This window comes from Dendroctonus ponderosae, unplaced genomic scaffold (genome assembly GCF_020466585.1).
Source record: "Dendroctonus ponderosae isolate FM_Combo_2020 unplaced genomic scaffold, Dpon_F_20191213v2 Dpon_F_20191213_5, whole genome shotgun sequence".
Lineage (NCBI taxonomy): Eukaryota > Metazoa > Arthropoda > Insecta > Coleoptera > Curculionidae > Dendroctonus > Dendroctonus ponderosae.
In genome coordinates this window covers 3,964,632-3,983,295 of record NW_026018715.1, presented here as the reverse complement: position 1 = coordinate 3,983,295, position 18,664 = coordinate 3,964,632, and the positions used below count along the sequence as shown (strand labels likewise).

The following is an 18,664-nucleotide window of genomic DNA, read 5'->3' as shown; positions in this document are numbered from 1 at the left end:
TCCAGCTATAAATAAAATTACTTACTGAAGCCAATAAGTTTAGTTTCTTCTGATCGTCATCAGATGCAATACTAGCAAAGTGCTGAAGGAGGTTGGGTGATGGAGGTGTTGTGATATCCAAATAACGTGTGAACAAATCCCGCAGCGAACAGGCTGGCAAACGGTCATGGGGTTTCCAATTTTTTACCACTCCTGTAAATGTACAGAGAAAATAGAGAACAGAACCTATTTTCCATACAGACTTACCGTTTGAGGTATGTGTTTCTTTGAGTGTCTGTAACTCCATGGATTGATCTACATCAGCTACACCTTTTACTCGGCTGAGTATCACATCAACAAGTTCCTTTCTATTCATTGGAAATACTCCCACGTGATCTCCAGGTTTGTAAATCAAGGTATTGTTCAGTTGAAGAAGTAAAGTGGCTTTGGGCGATTGGTTGTTTAGCAAGTTTTTTCGCTTTAACAGAGGTGTTGAGACTACCTAAAAGGCAAATTATTTTAATTTACTGCTGATTTTATAGAATTTGGGTATGTGTTTTTATGCTACAAAAAGTATGTTACCGTATTCATTCAGCAAACATTTTGAGTTGCACCGGCTGATATGTAAAATACTGCCATGGCTTAGTCAAATTATTACTACTTTTCCGCTAGTAATTCAAGATTATTTACCTCTTTTGTATATAAAATGTTCGGTTCTCTGATTATAAATGAGACACGTTGGATTTCACATATTAAGAATATTTATTTGCCAAAATAAATTTAGAATATTCAGAGTTATGTGAAGGTAAGTTCAAGAAATAAAATATTTTTGCATGTTTGGTAGATCGACACACGCATAAGATACTTGCCTCAACAGTACGCAATACGAGTTCTGATTTACTCATAGTTAAGGGCCAAAAGTGAGGGTGTTACCCATAGATTACATATTATGTTTATAGTGTTACAAGGGTATTCCACACAACTCTACAATTTATTGGCCTTTGCCATAAAAAAATTGCCCAACAAATCATAAATACCAACGCAGAAATTGTTTAAACTTTTAATATGAATTGCACCTCACTATCGAAGTAAACTTCCAGAAAATGATAAAGATAGAGAAGAAACAAAGGAAAATAAACACGATTCGAAACAAAAAAAGTAACGAAATAGTTATTTGCAAGTAAAACCTTACTGCTTAGAACGAATAGGTTCCAAACAACTCATAAAATTTGCCTTTTGATTTTCCAAATTTACTGCGCTTCTTTGGAAGGCTTCTGTAGAAGTATAGCTACTTTAATACTTTAATACTAATGTTTTTCTAAATTCTTTTATTTAAGTGAGCTGCATGAACGGGTCTGTCTGTACTCTATTGCAGTTCCTCAGTTGAATTTTAATGCTACTGAATTATATTGAATTAGTCGAGTCAATCAACAGAAAATCCGAACAGAATCGCCAAACAGAAAGTTCCGAAACTGCTGAATATTTGTGTTTATGTAAGTGTTTAAAATATTGCAAAGTTTATATGCAGTAGAGTAGAGAGAAACACGTTCGTAATTCACTTGGTAGAGCTAACGATTTTTTTCTATGTCTACAATTAGTTTGATCGTTGAAAAAATGACTCTGAAGAATATTGAGCGCAAAAAAGCTATAAAAGAATTAGAATAAATGCATTAAATTCAAAAATATGTTCAATTAACATTAGCAACATTAAAATTGGTTCTACCTTCTTTACAAACCTGCAAACTTTTATTTCCATATAGAATTGACAGAGTAGTTAAATAAGGAAACACGATGACGACTTTGAGCTACATGAAACTCTGTTAGCAACATTGGCTTAGTAATGGAGATAAGAAACTGAAACTAAACTTTGTATTTGTATACGGTTAGGAAAATTCGCTGATTTAGGCAAGTGTACATTGTAAATAAGTACATTTCCCAAGATACAGCGGCAGAAATTTAGCTTTCGTAAGACTGGCTTATTGCATGACCAGTTGCAACTAAATTATCACAACCACCGGAAAGGCACAATAGTTCTGAAATTTACCTCATTTATGTAAAAATAAAGGCTCTACTATATAAGAAATATAAAACATATCTACTTCTAACCAATATCCTTCTGTACGCTCAAATACTAATCAAATAATAATCAAGTTGCTCTTTTCATATTTACTCCATTTGTTTAAAACGATCGGACACAGAAGCCATTCGTATACGTTTTACTTAATAAAGAAAATATTTTTTCAATGAAAAAGCGATTTTAAGTACAGGTTCCATAAATTATAATACGGAATTCCACTAGTTAGATTAATGTTCTCGAAATTCTCATGTTTTCATATAATATGATAATAAGATCTTTAAGATCATATTATCCTAAATTCACAAATAAGTTTTTATTATGGAATAATGCGACATTTTATTAACGTCAAAAATACTATTTAATTTATGGTTTGTTATGTTGGTTCTTCGCAACATTTTCAAATCTGCAGATGTGTGTAGGTTATTTGCTTCCTAACATTGATGATGTTTCATCGGTTCCAGTGTGTCCCTCCGGTGAATTTCAACTACTTTTGTTCGGTTGCTAAAGGTTTTCGGTTTGGAGAGTTTCACACAATTTATGTTGAATTTCCAGATGCAGATGGTTGGTTCTTTGTTTATTCCCACAATTTATAATTACTCTTCCATTTTAATATAGCTTCCAATCGAAACGCCTATTCCAATGCCAGATGGATCAACGGTGGTTTTCAGGGCATTTTTAATCAGTTCGGAATTGTTCTTAATATCTTTGTGTTTCATGACCAAAGTGGCTGATTTGGACACAATGCCTGCGGAGGATTTGATTGTATTTCTCTGGTTATTGTGGAATTGAAATTGATAGTCTGGAGTTTATTTACAAAAATGCAATTTCCTGTGAAGGTTTTTTTGCGTCTAGAAACAGATTTATTTAAAAACCTTAAATTTTCATTCGTTTCCCTTAGGTTTTTAGTGATAGCTGCCTTCTTCCTTCCTGGTCATTTCACTTTGAACAGAAACTTAGGACGAATTCAGATTTTTTCATGCGGAATATTCAAAGATTTACACTTAATCACTTTAGGGGCTAGTGATAATTTTGAAATTTTGATTACCACACTTAAAACCGCTTTTAAAGCATTTAAAAATTTAAACGTTATTTAAAATTAGTAATGCATTACATAATGCAATTTCACATATACTGATAGACAACTTACTTTTTTATTATGGCATTTTGATAAGGCTTCTGCTGTGTCATCGTTCTTTGCTTCCACGAGTCGAACATTTTGATGGGTCAGAGACTCACTCTGCAATGAAAAGGTCGCTTCCAAAAAGGCCTCGTCATCATCCAAGCAAAATGCATCACATGCGAGCTGAAAATTCACATTAATTTATTTTGACGAAGAGAAGTACTATGGACGTTATGTGCTTAGCAAATGACTACCATTAAGAAAAGTTGATTGCACACTTGAAAGCCTAAATTCCATTGCAAATATAAATTAAAATGAGACAGATGCTATAAATATAAATTATCTAAATATTACAAACTYTAATTCACTTTTTGCTAGATAAGCTGATATTAAGGAAAAAAAWATAATAGTAGGTAGTAACTGCAACAGTTAATAGACAAACGAAGTACAACAATATCTAAAAGAATTATTATTTAATCTATAAAATAATCAATATTAATATATTTAATATACAATTGAATCCTGCCAGCTTTGTGCAGAAATTAAGTCAACGTTATTGAACGTAAACGAAAAACGTTATTGAGAGTGAAACATGGCATTTTAATGTAAAACGGCTTCATGATACTAAATTTTGAAGAATAACATACACTTGCCAACAAGGATTCTTTCTAAGATCTGTCAAGAGATAATGGGCATTAATATCCATGTTTGTGATATGCGACTAACGATTGATGTATGTTTCGAAACCAAAACTGTCCCTGATAAAACCTTTTCAATTATTAAACCCATTGAATTTGAAAGTGAAAGTAGTATTTTCTAATAACAAAAGACCTAATCACGAGATATGTTTCTAATTCAAAATGCAATTGGAAAGAACCAGACACAAAAAATTTATACTGAATTAATTAGAAGAACTTCGGGAGTTAGAGTAGAATAAACGTGAACTACTTGAGAATAACGTTAATCATATTTTAAAATGGTCAAGGTTTAAAAAGGTATTTGTAACACAAATAATATAGTTATAACTTCATTATAAAAAATTGTATATTAACAAAATAAGAATCATGAGTGTTTAAAATGTACTTTAAATTATGAGGACAATCCTCATCTCAACATTTTCTGGAAATCTAATACGACCGAGGAATAGTGTACGCACATGTCGAGTTACTTAGCATATTGCAGATCTAAGTAAAATTATTTTGTGAGAAAGCTTAACGCCATAACTTATGCCGTTCAATCATTTTCCAGGCACTTAGACCCAATTGTTTTACCATAACTGTCGTAGTTCTTGTAAATGATCGCTACTTTTATAAACAGTTTGACAAATAACGTTGCTTACTTTGAGAACTGGATAAATTGATGAAGCTTTTTGGGCAATTTCAACTGTCGCGTAAAAATGTGTCATACTTCCATTCTTCAGTATACAAGCTGTCTGATATGAAGTTGACCGTAATTTCATTAGGGAAGTTTTGTAGAAAATATATAACATGACTTCATTAACAAACAATGCGTGCTAAAGAAGCTTCAGTTTTGAACGATCTACTAGGCTGTATTTTTCTGGTGGCGATCAAAATCCCTTAAATAAAAGTGTTCTTTTCCCAAACTATGCTACATCGTCATTCTTAGGAAAACCACCAATATTTGGTTTATGTTCATGTTAAATATTCTCTGCCCAGAATAGAATTGAAATGTGTATAATTAATAGGTTAGAATCATAAATCATATTATCTCAATTTTAGTCATGTCTCCATCAGTAGAAGCTCCTTAGCACATATTTTAAAGTCACAATTTATACGTTTGTTACAGTAGTAGGTACTTAAATTATAATTTAAATGAATTAAGTTTTATAGTTTCGCACTCGTTTCTGACTGACCAATTGAGAAACGAAGAATTCTAAACTGTATATTCTTCATGCCCATACAAAACAGGATAAACGAGCTAATTGTTAATGTTTCGCATTTGATTCCATTGGACTGATCGTTTTTTGGATACAGTAGTTTTTGGAGTGGTTCATATTTTTTGTTATAAATAAGAAGTGTATGTATAAGTCGTTTTCATTTATTGATTAGATATCGAATTTAAATTTTTTCCAATTTCTTACCTTAAATACTTGTGGTGCCCATTTCATGAATGCCTGCTCCTGTCCACACATTTCGTCTCCCGAGGCCAATTTCAGTAATCGTTCACCACCAAGCTCCCCCAGAAGATTATCAACGTATTTTCCAAAAGCGCAAAAATTCGGATAAGCACTGGACCCCAACGCAAAAACGGCAAACCTGTAAAAGGGATGGTCAAAAACTTTTAGTTAGCGCCAGATGTCGTAAAATATTAGGGTGCCCATAAATCAGGTACAAGCAGGAAAATAAATGTAAGCAAGTACTTGGGATATGATCCAGCATGCAAAATATATATCCGATTTAGTTTGAAAAAATCGACGATTATTAATTTTTCTCGAAAATCAGTGCGAAAACTTTCTTCAAAGTACTGCAACTCAATATGTGGACTAACAGCAAAATGCAATTATATAATATATATATTAAAATATTCCTACCGCATCCGTATACCCAAATAATAAATCAAATATATGCATGCTGCCATCAAACGAAAGCAGCCTAAAAACACTGAAACAAATAGATCACTTTTCAGAGTACTACATAAATCATTTCTTAGCGATCTAGAGAAAACGTCTGCTAAATATTAAGTAATAGGTATTGTGCACATCTACTCTACGGAAGTGCTTTACTGAAATTGCCAGAAAATACCTCACGTTACTGAGAGGTCCGAAAGTGTCTTCCAGTAGTGGTTCGCTAACAGATGAGGAACCACCTCGAAGGGAATCTAGTCGATTGAGTCGTCGAGTGACCGAACCAAGCTCACTTTGACTATTAGCCTTGATAAATGATTTTGAGGTAGCCATGCTGTTAAAATAATTTATTAGGATATATGCTAGAGCAGATAATGGTTAGTAGTGAAAAGTAGTGAAAGATGATAAAAATTTCATTTTATATCCGTATTATTAAGATTCCTGAATCAATACACTTTTCAATATTTTTATTTACATTATTTGAGGGTCCATGTTCCCATCTGGTATCGGTAGACTTCCATTGTTGATAAAATAATTTGTTCAATTTGCAGCAAAAACTTATTCACTTAATTAACCATGTTTTATATATGTTGATATAAAAATATTCATGTAACAGTAGAACTTTTATCTCGTTTCTCCCGACTATTTCTAAAATCGTTTAACATCATTCAATTTCCTACTTTTACAAAATCTTAATTATAGTATTTGTAACTGTCTCGACACGCGCCTGGAAACTATGGTAAGTTACCACCATATTTAAAAAAAAATGTGAAAAAATGATAAAATATGCATTATACATTGATACTTTAAAACTCATTTTCCCAATAAAATGATTTGTGGCTTGTCACGTTTTTCCAATATGCCCTTCAATTTATGGATCTTGGGGTCTCGAGCTTTTAATTATTATTATCACAAATATATTTATTTTCCATTATCAAGATTTGCCAATTTCTGTTGTTTTTTTAATACACATGTTGCGCTGTTAAAGCAACTTACTTCAACGTTCTAGTAATCCTCAAAACGATATCAAGGAACAAAATTGAATCCTTTCACTAATTTACATTATGTAGATTCAGATAAGTTTACGAACTTTAGAACTTCTAGTATTTCTATTCTCCTAAAGTGAAATCGCTTGTGACAAGTTTATAAGTAAACAAAGAATATTTTCTTGTGTAATAGCTTGTGTTAACTCTCACAAGTTAATTGAGTGTTATTTTTTCAATACATTTGGTGAATATTATAAAATAATTTGCCAATTTGCGCAATAACCTTGCAAAAGTAATAAAAACTTCAGTCTATGGTCTACAGTTCATTTAGAATCGGAATATTCTAGAGTATTGTAAGGAACTGAAGTTTGTCATTTAAAATATTTTTTTCTTTAGCTCATCACTTTAATGAAAATAAGTCAAATCAAACATTTCAAATACACATTAAAATTAATCAAACGTATATATGAAAGGACAATTTTTCATGGGGCTCTATTAATTAATATAATACTCTCTATGAATACTATACATTAAGTAACATATTATGTAGGAAAAAATGTTGTTAACATTTAAGGGTTCAAAAACTTGACTGCCCAGTTTGGCTCTTGGTTAAATATTATGTAATATTTTATTTTACATTTATTCTGAGTTTTTTTCGTCTCCTAAATTATAATTTTTAGTGGAAACAAAGGTTTCCCATATCCTGGTGGCATTGTAATCCGCCTGTCAAGTTTGCTCGTTAGATCTGTATTAATTATTTTGTGTTTTGAACCATAGGATTACCTCCATACTCACAAGCCATTCCGCTTTACCTATTACGTTGCTTGTAAGCATTTTATATAATGGTAATGCATGCATATTTTTCTTTTGATGTATAGAAACCATATTTTTTAATTTCGAACTGGAAACATTTTTTTGGTATCAACATTCCAGATTGATTTTAATCTGACAGTATCCTATTCCAGATTAATTTCAATTAAATTATATTGTGTTTTAGTATTACTATTGTTACCGTTATTAGAGCTCTAGTTGTTGGCGACATGGCCTGTCGTTTTTTGGTATTTAACAAAATATTTTTCAAAAATTGTTCATGTATTGTGTGGTCTTTTTGTTGATGGTTCGTCCTTTCTCCTTCTCATTCTTATTCAGATGACGATATTACAAATGCTCGGGAGGCATTGAATTAATCTTTCAAATATTTGAACATTGCAAATCCTATTCTTGATACATAATTTCATTTTTGTTAAGTGAGTTTCGTTATTATCGCAAAACTTGTCAATAACCAATTCAACTTATTGGTAATTACTGACTACTATTTTTAGGGCAACTAGCTACAAATCTCGAAATCACAAATACAAGACACAGAACAATTTAACTTTAACAGGTTCACAATATCATGTAAGCCTTTTTTTCCATTATTACAAGTACCTAAGTACTACTTCATATTGAAACTTAATGCTTGAGACGTATAAATGTATAATATAGGTTAAATATCCCAAAAGTGTGTTTCTAAAAATAATGACTAATTGTTATTTATTATATTATGATTATTTTATATGTTCTTGACATGAAAGTAACGAAGGATTCTATATTAGTATTCCAATTAGTTAAAGCGGCCTTTTATATTAATAATGGAAAAAGCAGAAGAGCCGAGATCCTCTCTTATCCCGTTCCCCATCCTGAGTTTAATTAAAATTGTCAAGTTGTTACCTGAGCCTTTCCGGATCGCCATTCATTACACCATTCTCGCTGATCTTCAATGTATACAAATTGTTTGCAAATTCCTGAAAATAAACATTTGATTTATCATTCATTTTAGTATAAGCTAATCATAACAGTATCATCATTAAATAATAATTATAAAATGGTTAAAATTGTAAAATGGTATTATAATTATATTATGGTAAATGGCCACACGCCAACTAATGTTTCTGGTTTGTAGAATCTTCAAGACTTTCTGTAAGGTTGGCATTTCTAAATGAGTCAACTTTTATCTCAGTGTATACATTGTCAGATAAGCCGGAAATTTGTATTCCCACTTAGAATATAAAAAGCATGTTTAAAAACACTTTTTTATGATTCATTCAATTTTTTAGATTTTTTCCATATTTTATATTTATCTATTTAGTTTATTCCCTTAATGCTTAGCTGTCGTAACTAAACTAGCTCGAAACCGCATAGGGATCAGTTGGTCACTAGGAAAACGTTATTTTTTTGCAGGAGAATTCTCAATAGTTAGCCATTTTATTTTCTTAGTTCATTATATGGCGTTAACCGGCAAATTCAAAATTAGCCTAATTGTGTCTACTCCCATGTAGTTTCGCATATACTTTCAGCATTCATTTTCTAATGTTATCACAGTAACTAGAACGGCGAAATAAATCGTTTTCAGCAAAAGCAAAATCGGCTAAAACTTTTTTACAAATGAACAATTAATATATCAAATGAGAATGGAATTTAATGGATACTAACTTGAAACTTGCTACCCATTTTTTAATTTTAAACGCCTCCATAAACGATTAGAAGTATGTTTGGTATAATTAATTATTGGTACTCTGTCTGTACGTACATGCCAAAAGAAAAAAACCATTTTATTTTAGAATATTTGAGGCCAACGTTTACTGTGATCGGTTTATCACGTTTGATAAAATTATTTAATTGTTATATATTATATTATTTTATATTTTAAAGTTTTCCATCGGACTGGCATTAGGGAAAACTAAATTAGGCAAGCACGTTAGTGTATTCTGGAAATTCTTAATAATTAATTTTTAGATATGTTAATTAGTTCAAAACTTCTGCTAAAAAACAGTGATAATAAATATTTTTTTGCGAAACAAGAAAAATCACATTTCCTTAATAATAATAATAATAGTGCATAAAATACACATCAGTGAAAGATAAAACTTATTCACTTTAAGAATGTTTAAAATAAATGTAGGAAAGAAAGTAAATGCTGGAAAGACAATTAATAATTAAACAGTGTAGCAGCTTAAGCGATTGTTTGCTAGCTACTTTCAAAATATGTTGGACTTAAGTTTAAGAGTTCTTTTCGAAGTAAAAAAACCATTTTGCAAGGTTTTTTGTTTATTTTAGAAAAAAATATTTTTCTTTTCTTGTTTAAAATAATTAGTTGTTTGCTATTCTCAATATTGAACCGTAAGGTCAATTAACTAAAGTAAAGTGACGGTCAGACTTGACAAATATGCAAAGTTTTACTCCTTTTCTCACCATGCACTTAAAGTATAATTGCGCTTAAAAATATATTAAATCAAATCAATTAAAACATCAATTTAAGATCTCCCAAAACGCCCATTTCTACGACTTAATCATAACTTTAAATCAAGCTAGGTAAATGCGCACATGCAGATGCAACGCATATAATTAGATATGTGGATATCCAGGCCCAAGGTAGTTTAAATGCAAATTTGAACGACTCCAGGAGTCTAATTTCTAATTGCATTTACCTGCCAGGAAATGAAAATTATCAAATAAATTTTGAAGGCTTAAGAGGGTCGTTAAATATTTGCCTTGAAACGGATCGTGTTTCTCCGGCTTGCAATTCGTTATCAGTAGTTTTCTTTTCCTTGAATTCTAGATAGTAAGCAAGCACTTGAATAAGCCGTACTAATTACATACATGCTATGTCTTGTAGGACAAAGCGGATTTATTATGGTCCAGTTATAGCAGTTGTCATTCCGTTTGGCTCGTATTTAGAGAAAGGCTGTTTCGGTATGGTCATTGTCATGTTCGATCATACAAAAAGAAGTTTTTGTAGGGTTGTGTAGTGGATTTTTAGTATGTATTATTCTCGTTATTAACATTACTGCAATATCTTTTGTTGTTTAGTATCATTGAAAGCGTTTGCTGTTAGTATGTGGCCGATATCCACCAGATGTTTACATATGGCTTTGTATATTACATATGGCTTTGTATGTTGCAAGCAATTAGCTTGCTGGTGAATAGGCGATCRGACTTCGCTTCTTGTTTTGTAGTTGTTCTGCCCTCTGTGTGTTATTATTGTTGAAAACKTATCTTTAATTTTCTAGTTTCTTAAGGAAAGTAACTTTTTCGTTACTTATGCAACCATGTCATTSTTTTTCCTGTTAGCGTTAGAAGTTTTCGTGCAGTTCTCGTTTTTGTTCCATGGTGCACGATCAGGGCGGTGTCGTTAGCATGTTGTAGTATGTAGKAAGTTTYGTTTATGTCCCTATGACCTTATAGGTGGTGTTTGTATGTATTGCAGATAAAGTATGTTTATATGATGTGTTGTTCTCATGTCACTTCGTACAGTAAAAATGTGGGTGTGTTGTTTTCCAACTGTTGCAAATGGATCTGGTGATGTTCTTTATGCGGTCTGGTAAAATGTTAATATACTTTGTAGTATTTTACTCAGCTCTGGAAGTAATATAATAGGTCGGTAATTTGGTGTTTTTTGTGCTGTCTAGTACGGCTATTTAATAGTAAATATCAAGTTTTATGAAAGTAGAATATATGTAACAACCTGATCTCTGAAATGATAGGTAACGACAAAAATTTGTAAAAATTCGAAGTCGCATTTGGCTGTTTTTTTTTTAATCTGGAAAAGATTATTTATACATTTATTCTACGAATATCTATGTATTCTACGAATATTCTGTGGAAACGAATCAGTTTGCAGCATCTGAAAATATGCTGGGTGTAACACATATCGGGCGTTGACCTTATTCAGCTTACACTAGGTATAGTAAACCAAAAATATAAGAAGTTGTTACACAACAAAATGGCTGAAATTACTTATTTTTTGGTTTATGTGAAGTTTTATTTTAAAACAATTCGCTTATAGAGCAAGCAATTATCCAAATATAAATGTGAATATTAGGGGTTGTCGTGCTCTTATAAAATTTGCTGGTGAAAGTTTTGCTAGGAAACTGATTCGCATTATAGCATTTTTATATACATAGTTAAATTTATAAGCCTGGAAAAAGAATATTTTGCTACTTAAAATTTAGTTGTTCAAGTAGCTACGAGACTAAAGGACGCAAAATTTACATGGTATACTGCGGAAATAAGAACCTACTGTAATCGCTAATTTAGGTATTGGTTGGTTGTTGTTGAAGTACATCATTGAGCTCGTGCAATTGGCTGGGCTCCACAGTAACAATTTATTCCACAATTCAGTTGTACCGTAACTGTATTAAATAAATTTGCAGACAATTCTAACTACCCACCTTGTTTTCATATTCGTTAATAAACTTCGCTTCGCCATGAAAACCCAGTTGTTTAACTTTTAAATTAATCTCGAAATTCCAATTCAGCGTTCATTATTTAGTTACTGTTTTTAGCGCATCTAAAATTACGAATTGAATCGGTGAAAAGCCTATTGAATTGCATTGCATAGATACTTATTAATAAACATGTTCATATATAAGCTTCTAAAGCTACAAATCATATGATATTTCATTGAATGTCGGCGTATTGCCTATTCGGATTAATTGCTACTTTTTGTGGAAAATTTTTAATCAAAGAATTTTTTATAACCAATAAAATGTATGCTATAATAGTTTGATTATTGCCCAGTAGTGAACTTGATCCGGCCCGCTTCGAAAATATCGTCTGTTTTTTCTTCTGCTTTCACGGCGACATGAACACAATAATAAAGTGCTAAATCTTGATAATAAATAAATACATTATAGAAGTCTATAGTCTGCACACTTATGCTCATTTTAAACACCGTGTCAGCCAGTAAGCTTATGAAAAGCTTGTAATGAACAAACTTTCCAACTTCGGGAAAAATAATTGTCTTGTTTTTGTGTTTCTATGATTTTTGCAATATATCCTTATGTTTTCCATAAATTTGCTTCTACGGGACCCAAAGTTTTCAATAATAAATGTTGCTGTTTTGGTTTTTTGTAATTTTTTAATAAGCTGTAACAGGAACATCGTTTTATGATTTTAACCATCACTGAAACGCTTCTAATTGATAAATAATCCAAACAGATTTTTTTAATCCTTTCATTTTGTTGTTTGAGTTTTAAATTTCTTGTAAATTCTGAATCTTCCTGCTACTTTCCTGAGTCATAAGACCTTAAGCGGACCAGTTTCTCTAATCTAAACCAAGTTTATATTTATCGATCTTGAAGTCATTTAATTTCTTTAATTTTTCCGATTTAGTTTTAATGCCTAATTTGTATTTTTTGCATTTTGTATGTAAAGTGTATGTTGCGCACGTTCTTCTTCTTAATTTGTGTTTTAGTATGCAATTGGAAAATTATACATGATTGGAGCTGATGTTTCTTCAAACATATTTTCAATTTTTGCTTATTTTACTAGGTTGGCTAATTTTTTTCCTCTCAGATCATTCTGATTTATATTGTCATGTTCTTTGTGTAACTTCTTTCGCTATAGATTTTCTCTTTCGTATGCTCAATTACGCTCAATTTGGGTTCTTTTTTATTGTGATTGCATTTTATCAGCTTGTCCAATGCTTCTCGCTATTGTTATTTCTTGTTTCATACTGATTTTTCTGACAGGTTATTTGATAATGTGTATTAATTAATTATATAATTTAATAAATATTGTCATACAATTGTTAATTGAATGCTTGCTGCTGATCTTGTTGAGTTCGGTTGCCACCGCAATTGTTGATTATATATTGTCTTTATTGCACATTTGGATTCTTAGTCAAATCCTAGACTAGCAATAAGTAAATGGCTGCTGTCGTTATATTAAGTTTCCTTTGAATTGAAACTAACTGAAACTACTGAAATTAACCCCTTTACTAGTTTTCATTTTGTTTATTTTATTCATTTGTTCTTAATTGTACTCTTACAATTTTTCATTTTGCTCGTCGATCTGATGTCGAAGAAACTAATTTTCAGCGTATTTGCAGTAATTTATTTGCGCCACGGAATCAGTTGATACAATTTTATATATCAGACTTGATAAAATTTATGTTGAATTAAATTTAATAAAAATATACCGGAATAATTCCATTAGTAGCAGGTAGCAAGATCAAACAGCAGGCAACAACTGCTACAATACAGTTCGCTCAATAATGCTTAAATTTAATTAAAATTATATTCAGTATTTGAAAATAGGCAATAGAAATTATAACAAACGAAATATAAACACCGTTGGAGTTACTCATGGAGATCAGAGCATTGAAGTCAAAAAAAGGGAATGGACTGAATGTACTCACTCTAACTATTAAAACAGGCTGTTTAAGTATGCGTCTTTTAAAGTTAAATTATTGGAACTGAAATCGTGGCTAGTATGTAAATTGAACAATTCATCATCAGTGAGATGTTTGATGTTACTCATTTAGAAAGCCATTTATAAACTAAATTTTGAGATATGAGAACAAAAATAAAGTAAATAAAAATAAAGCCACATAAAAAGTATAATTTGTTACTGACCTCTCCATTTTCTGGCGGATCTCCGTTTCCAAAAGTTGAAGTGACGACTAGTATCAAGGCTTCATGCTCTATACTGGATATATCGTAATCAGCCATACAATATACTTGAGCATTGAAAGCATGACCCAGAATTTCACCCAATTTTTTGGCATAGCCTTCAGATTTTCCAGTTTCTGTAGCATAGAGGACAGTGGCTTTGATTCTCCTTGAAAGTGCTCTACCGAAGAGTTTTGAAGTGAATTTAACTGCCCTGGAAATCAAATCGAATTCAGTTAAGTATCCAAATGCGAGATTAATTTCAAGCGGCAAATCAAACTATGCCCAAAGCTGATGTTTAAATGTACCTGGCAATTTGCTTGAAATGGAATTTCCTTCTGGGTTTTTTGCTCTTTCCGGAATCACGTCCTTTTTTCCAGATGTGGCACTTCCAAGCTGGGTCCTGAAAAGATATCGTTGTTTTAGCATATATACCAGCACAATAGGGGGATGGCAAAAATAAATATTTATGTGCACCTTTGATTTCTACAACCCTTTGCGCTTGCTGTTCTGTCATTGTTCTAAATAATTTAAAGCACAGTCCCATTTATGCATATATTTTTAATCCCTATTTGTTTGATGAATTAAGCAGGTTTCATGTGTTTAACTACCAATGTGTAGACACTAAACTGTTAATGTTATTCGTTTATATAGTAGCTAATTGTTATTAGTGCGTAATGATTCCGACATATTTAAATTATGGATTTAATAGAAATTCCTCTAAATTGCTAATATTACTGAGTTTAATTATTTTGTATTGTGGTATTGTATTGATGGATATTATGGAAATTACCTGCTGGAGAATATAAAAACAGGACATCGGAAATATTCACCTCATAACGTGTGTAGGATACGTCCACTGTATGAAAGGTTACCGAAGATGCTTCGATTTTTGTTTCTGATTAATATCTTTCGAATTTTCTTCAGGCAATAAAGGCAAACAAACTCGACAATTATTTAATACATGAATGAATGTTAAATTTAAGCTGAAATTGGCAACATGTTGCAAATGGACGATTTAAGAAAGTGAGTTCTATTCATATTCTTTGTTAGCATGTTTGAAACTGAATTGGTGTTAAATCTGTAAAATTAGTAAAGTTTAACGTGATATGCTACTAAGTATTTTTCCTTATAGTATGACAACATGTTTTAAATCACAACGTCATCTGAAAACGGGACTTGAAGCTATGCAGAAAATAGAATCCCTAACTTCTAGCCTGATTTTTCTAACATTTTGCATTTCAAAATGCGACAATGTCTTACAAAGTGTACACTTAGCCAACTTACAGAATTATGTCAGATTGTTAATTACTCGGTTTTCGACCATACAATATTGGGCAAAAATAGGGCCAAAAGGTGATTGAGTTGTTGGTTATGAATTTAGTATGTTTTCCTATTCAACGGTTTTAATTTTTAGCTTTCCATTCAATTTACACCCTACAAGCACAGAATCCGTACGGACACTTTCATGCAAACCTTTACTAAACCCCCTGAAGTTCTTCGGAACATTTTAGAAGAACTTTGAGATGAATTGGACTTCAAGGACTTTTCAGAAAAAAATATTTTTGTTCATTCTACTACTAATCTATCACTAAGTAAATCGAGCTCTTAACATTTTAAAATTAAATACACGTAGGACTTGAGATCTGAGGTCTAATAGAAAGTAAACCGCCCAAGAATTTTCCCCCAAAAATCTGTTGAAGTTAATTCCATGAAGAGCTAACACGAATAGTGAATGATTAATTTTACTGAGATAATCAGTTGCGATCTGAAATTTTTTATATTTATTAAATAATTTCTGGGCTACTTAACTAATACATTTTCAAGTTTTTCTTTCATATGATTTTTTGATCTGATTATTATTCATTACCATATTTTCTATATTTTATTCCTTAAGGCTGATGTTGTTCCATCTTATTTGAAGGACATGCTTGTAGAATCCGATGGGGTTCTCCTTACAATGGTGAGAGTTTGAGTTAAGAATCTATGGGTTACATTCAACGTTCGATTAGTTACAAAATCGTGATAAACTTGTTAGACGCTGCTTGACAACAACATGTTTCCAACGTACTATCAATATTACGAAGAAATTGATGGCGCAGCTATCGTTCATTCTGGTGATAGACAATTGATTGTTGGAGATGTTCGAACAAAAAGCACTGGAATCGGCATACTCTAAAGTAGCACATAATATTCCACATATTTGTCACTTAATTTTTCACACATATTATTTATATCTTAAGCAATTATTAGTGTTGGTTAATAAATAAATGAGCATAAGTTTCCGTACAATGCAGAATAAAAAAGTAATTATTATTGTATTTAATATCCACAACAAAATACCAATCCTTACAATTTATTAACAAAATGTTATGTCTATCTATAAACTTAATAAGCTCTCCACAGCTGCTTTTTTATAATCTCTTTAATTAGTCCAGCTAAAAAGACGCTTCCAAATGTCAATATTTAAATTAGCTATTAAAAAATAATGATGTTGTTGCGAAAGACACGAGCAACATAATTAATTTCTCGTACATTTTGCGATGTTACGTTTCATTTTGATAAAAGTAATAACCTGAGAGCGAAACTAACATCCTGTTAATGTAACTAATTAGAATACATGTAATAAAAAACACATAAAAAGGCTGATAATTTAATTAATCTAAAGAAAATTTAAGTCTTGAAATACCAATTCTAAAATTACTCCAATATTTAATATATTTATTAAATACGCCACAGCTATTTTAACGTTAATATATAGACATAATGTTTTTAATAATCTCGAAACTGAATATTTCAGAAATTACAAAAGTTTTAAAAAATAACAGCATTCTGCTTTTAGACAATCCTTATACAATCGTGTAGGAATTGATTCACTATTCCAAATATTAGTCTTTCCTTTGCAATTGCCACGATAAGAAATTCCGAATAAATGTGGATACATGCCAGGAAATCAGACGGAAATATTTCTAAAAATCTGGAATTTGCCACATCAGTGCGTTCTCCTTAAATATGTGCCAACAAAGCACGAGCGACAAACATTGTGTGTCAACGTGTAAAATCGAGAAAATCCTGTAGGAAATTCGTAATAATTGGATCAATTTTGAGTAGAAAAGACTTCTTTTACCGCTTTTTAAGTAACGCCACTTAGGGGACTTCAGAGGGGTAGTGTAGCTTCATCTGTTGATCAATTGTATATTAAATATGCCATTGATCAGCAACAGCAATTGTAGTCAAATTAAATTTTTTTCAACTACAACAATTGCTGTATTTTATAATAACATAACCAACTTTAACTTGACGAATACGGAATAAATTGAAGACGAGCTTAAAAAACATTTAGCCCTATGGCGCGCCTATGCATCATTAAATATAGCAATTATTGCTGCAGTTCATTAAAGTAATTACAACAAATTTCCATGTTTATGTTATCGGGTTAATATTCAAATTAAGCAAAAATTATTTTTAGCATTGCTATAATTTCTACATATTTCGTCAATATTAAAGCCCAGCTTTATTGGAAATATATAATTTCAATTATTGGTGATTGGAAATTGCGATGCAGTACTTACGCGATAATAAATGGATACAAATTTGCATTTTTAAAATAGCGCTTTGATTAATTTTTCAACCTAATTTATAGGACGGATGAATTTAAATCAAGATTAATACTCTTCCAACATCGCTTTACAATGTGATCCGATTACTACGAGCATAATACTAATATCGATAAAACTGTTACGGATGAAGTTTGAATAATAAAAATACAAATGAGGCTTCAAACGGTTTTACCATTACGAAAACCTTTTTCACGGAAAAAAATTGTTAGGGTAGAAAAACACGCAATTTGTTCAATTGGCGCGGACTGGAAACCGTTCTGCTCAAAACTAATCTGATTATAAAAATGCTTTCAGGATTTCTTCCATTTTCAACATCGGCACACAATATATTGCCGTTCGTGTTTTGTTGGCACTTATTTAAGAAGAACACACTGGTGTGGCAAATTCGAGATTTCCAGAATTATTGTCTCCTCAATCGCGAAATATTTTCCGCATTTATTCGGAATTGCACAAGACCGATAAGTAAACGCTTAGGTGAGCTTAACATTTCAAATAATAAGACGACTTTGAGGCAGGAAAATGATGAATGAATGAATGATGTAAAAGTTTAGTTTGTTTTGAAGAAACCGTACTCCCGATGATTTTTTTTTTAATTTTCAGGAATAAAAACAGGCGTTGCATACTAAATTCAACTGTCTGTTAAGCGCTTAAGCTTACCCTTTTTTCAAATAAAAAATTTCAGATAATATTTCACTTTAATATGGCGCAATAATTTATTATGTTTTCTTTACTTTGTAGTTCTCGCAATTTCAACCAACGACCAAAGGCGATTTTCAAGACTCGATTTAATATTCAATTTTGGTATTTTTTGTGAAAACTACCTGTGAATGTTTGGTATAAGAATTTGCCTATTTGAAAGCTCTGC

General features: G+C 31.4%; 1 protein-coding gene across 7 annotated transcripts in view; it reads right to left on the bottom strand.

Moving 5' to 3' along the window:
• Window positions 1–18,664, bottom strand: part of LOC109546644 (nitric oxide synthase) — a 126,721-nt gene that overhangs the window by 3,356 nt on the left and 104,701 nt on the right. For 6 of the 7 annotated variants that reach the window (XM_019917681.2, XM_048666335.1, XM_048666337.1 and 3 more), the window contains exons 9-16: window positions 14,488–14,582; window positions 14,144–14,393; window positions 8,457–8,530; window positions 5,939–6,094; window positions 5,278–5,452; window positions 3,204–3,359; window positions 247–481; window positions 26–192 (exon numbers count right to left, since the gene is read on the bottom strand). In XM_019917681.2, the coding sequence (XP_019773240.2) occupies window positions 26–192; window positions 247–481; window positions 3,204–3,359; window positions 5,278–5,452; window positions 5,939–6,094; window positions 8,457–8,530; window positions 14,144–14,393; window positions 14,488–14,582 (1,308 nt within the window). The remainder of the gene's footprint in view (window positions 1–25; window positions 193–246; window positions 482–3,203; window positions 3,360–5,277; window positions 5,453–5,938; window positions 6,095–8,456; window positions 8,531–14,143; window positions 14,394–14,487; window positions 14,583–18,664) is intronic. The other variant, XM_019917676.2, reaches the window with a different exon arrangement.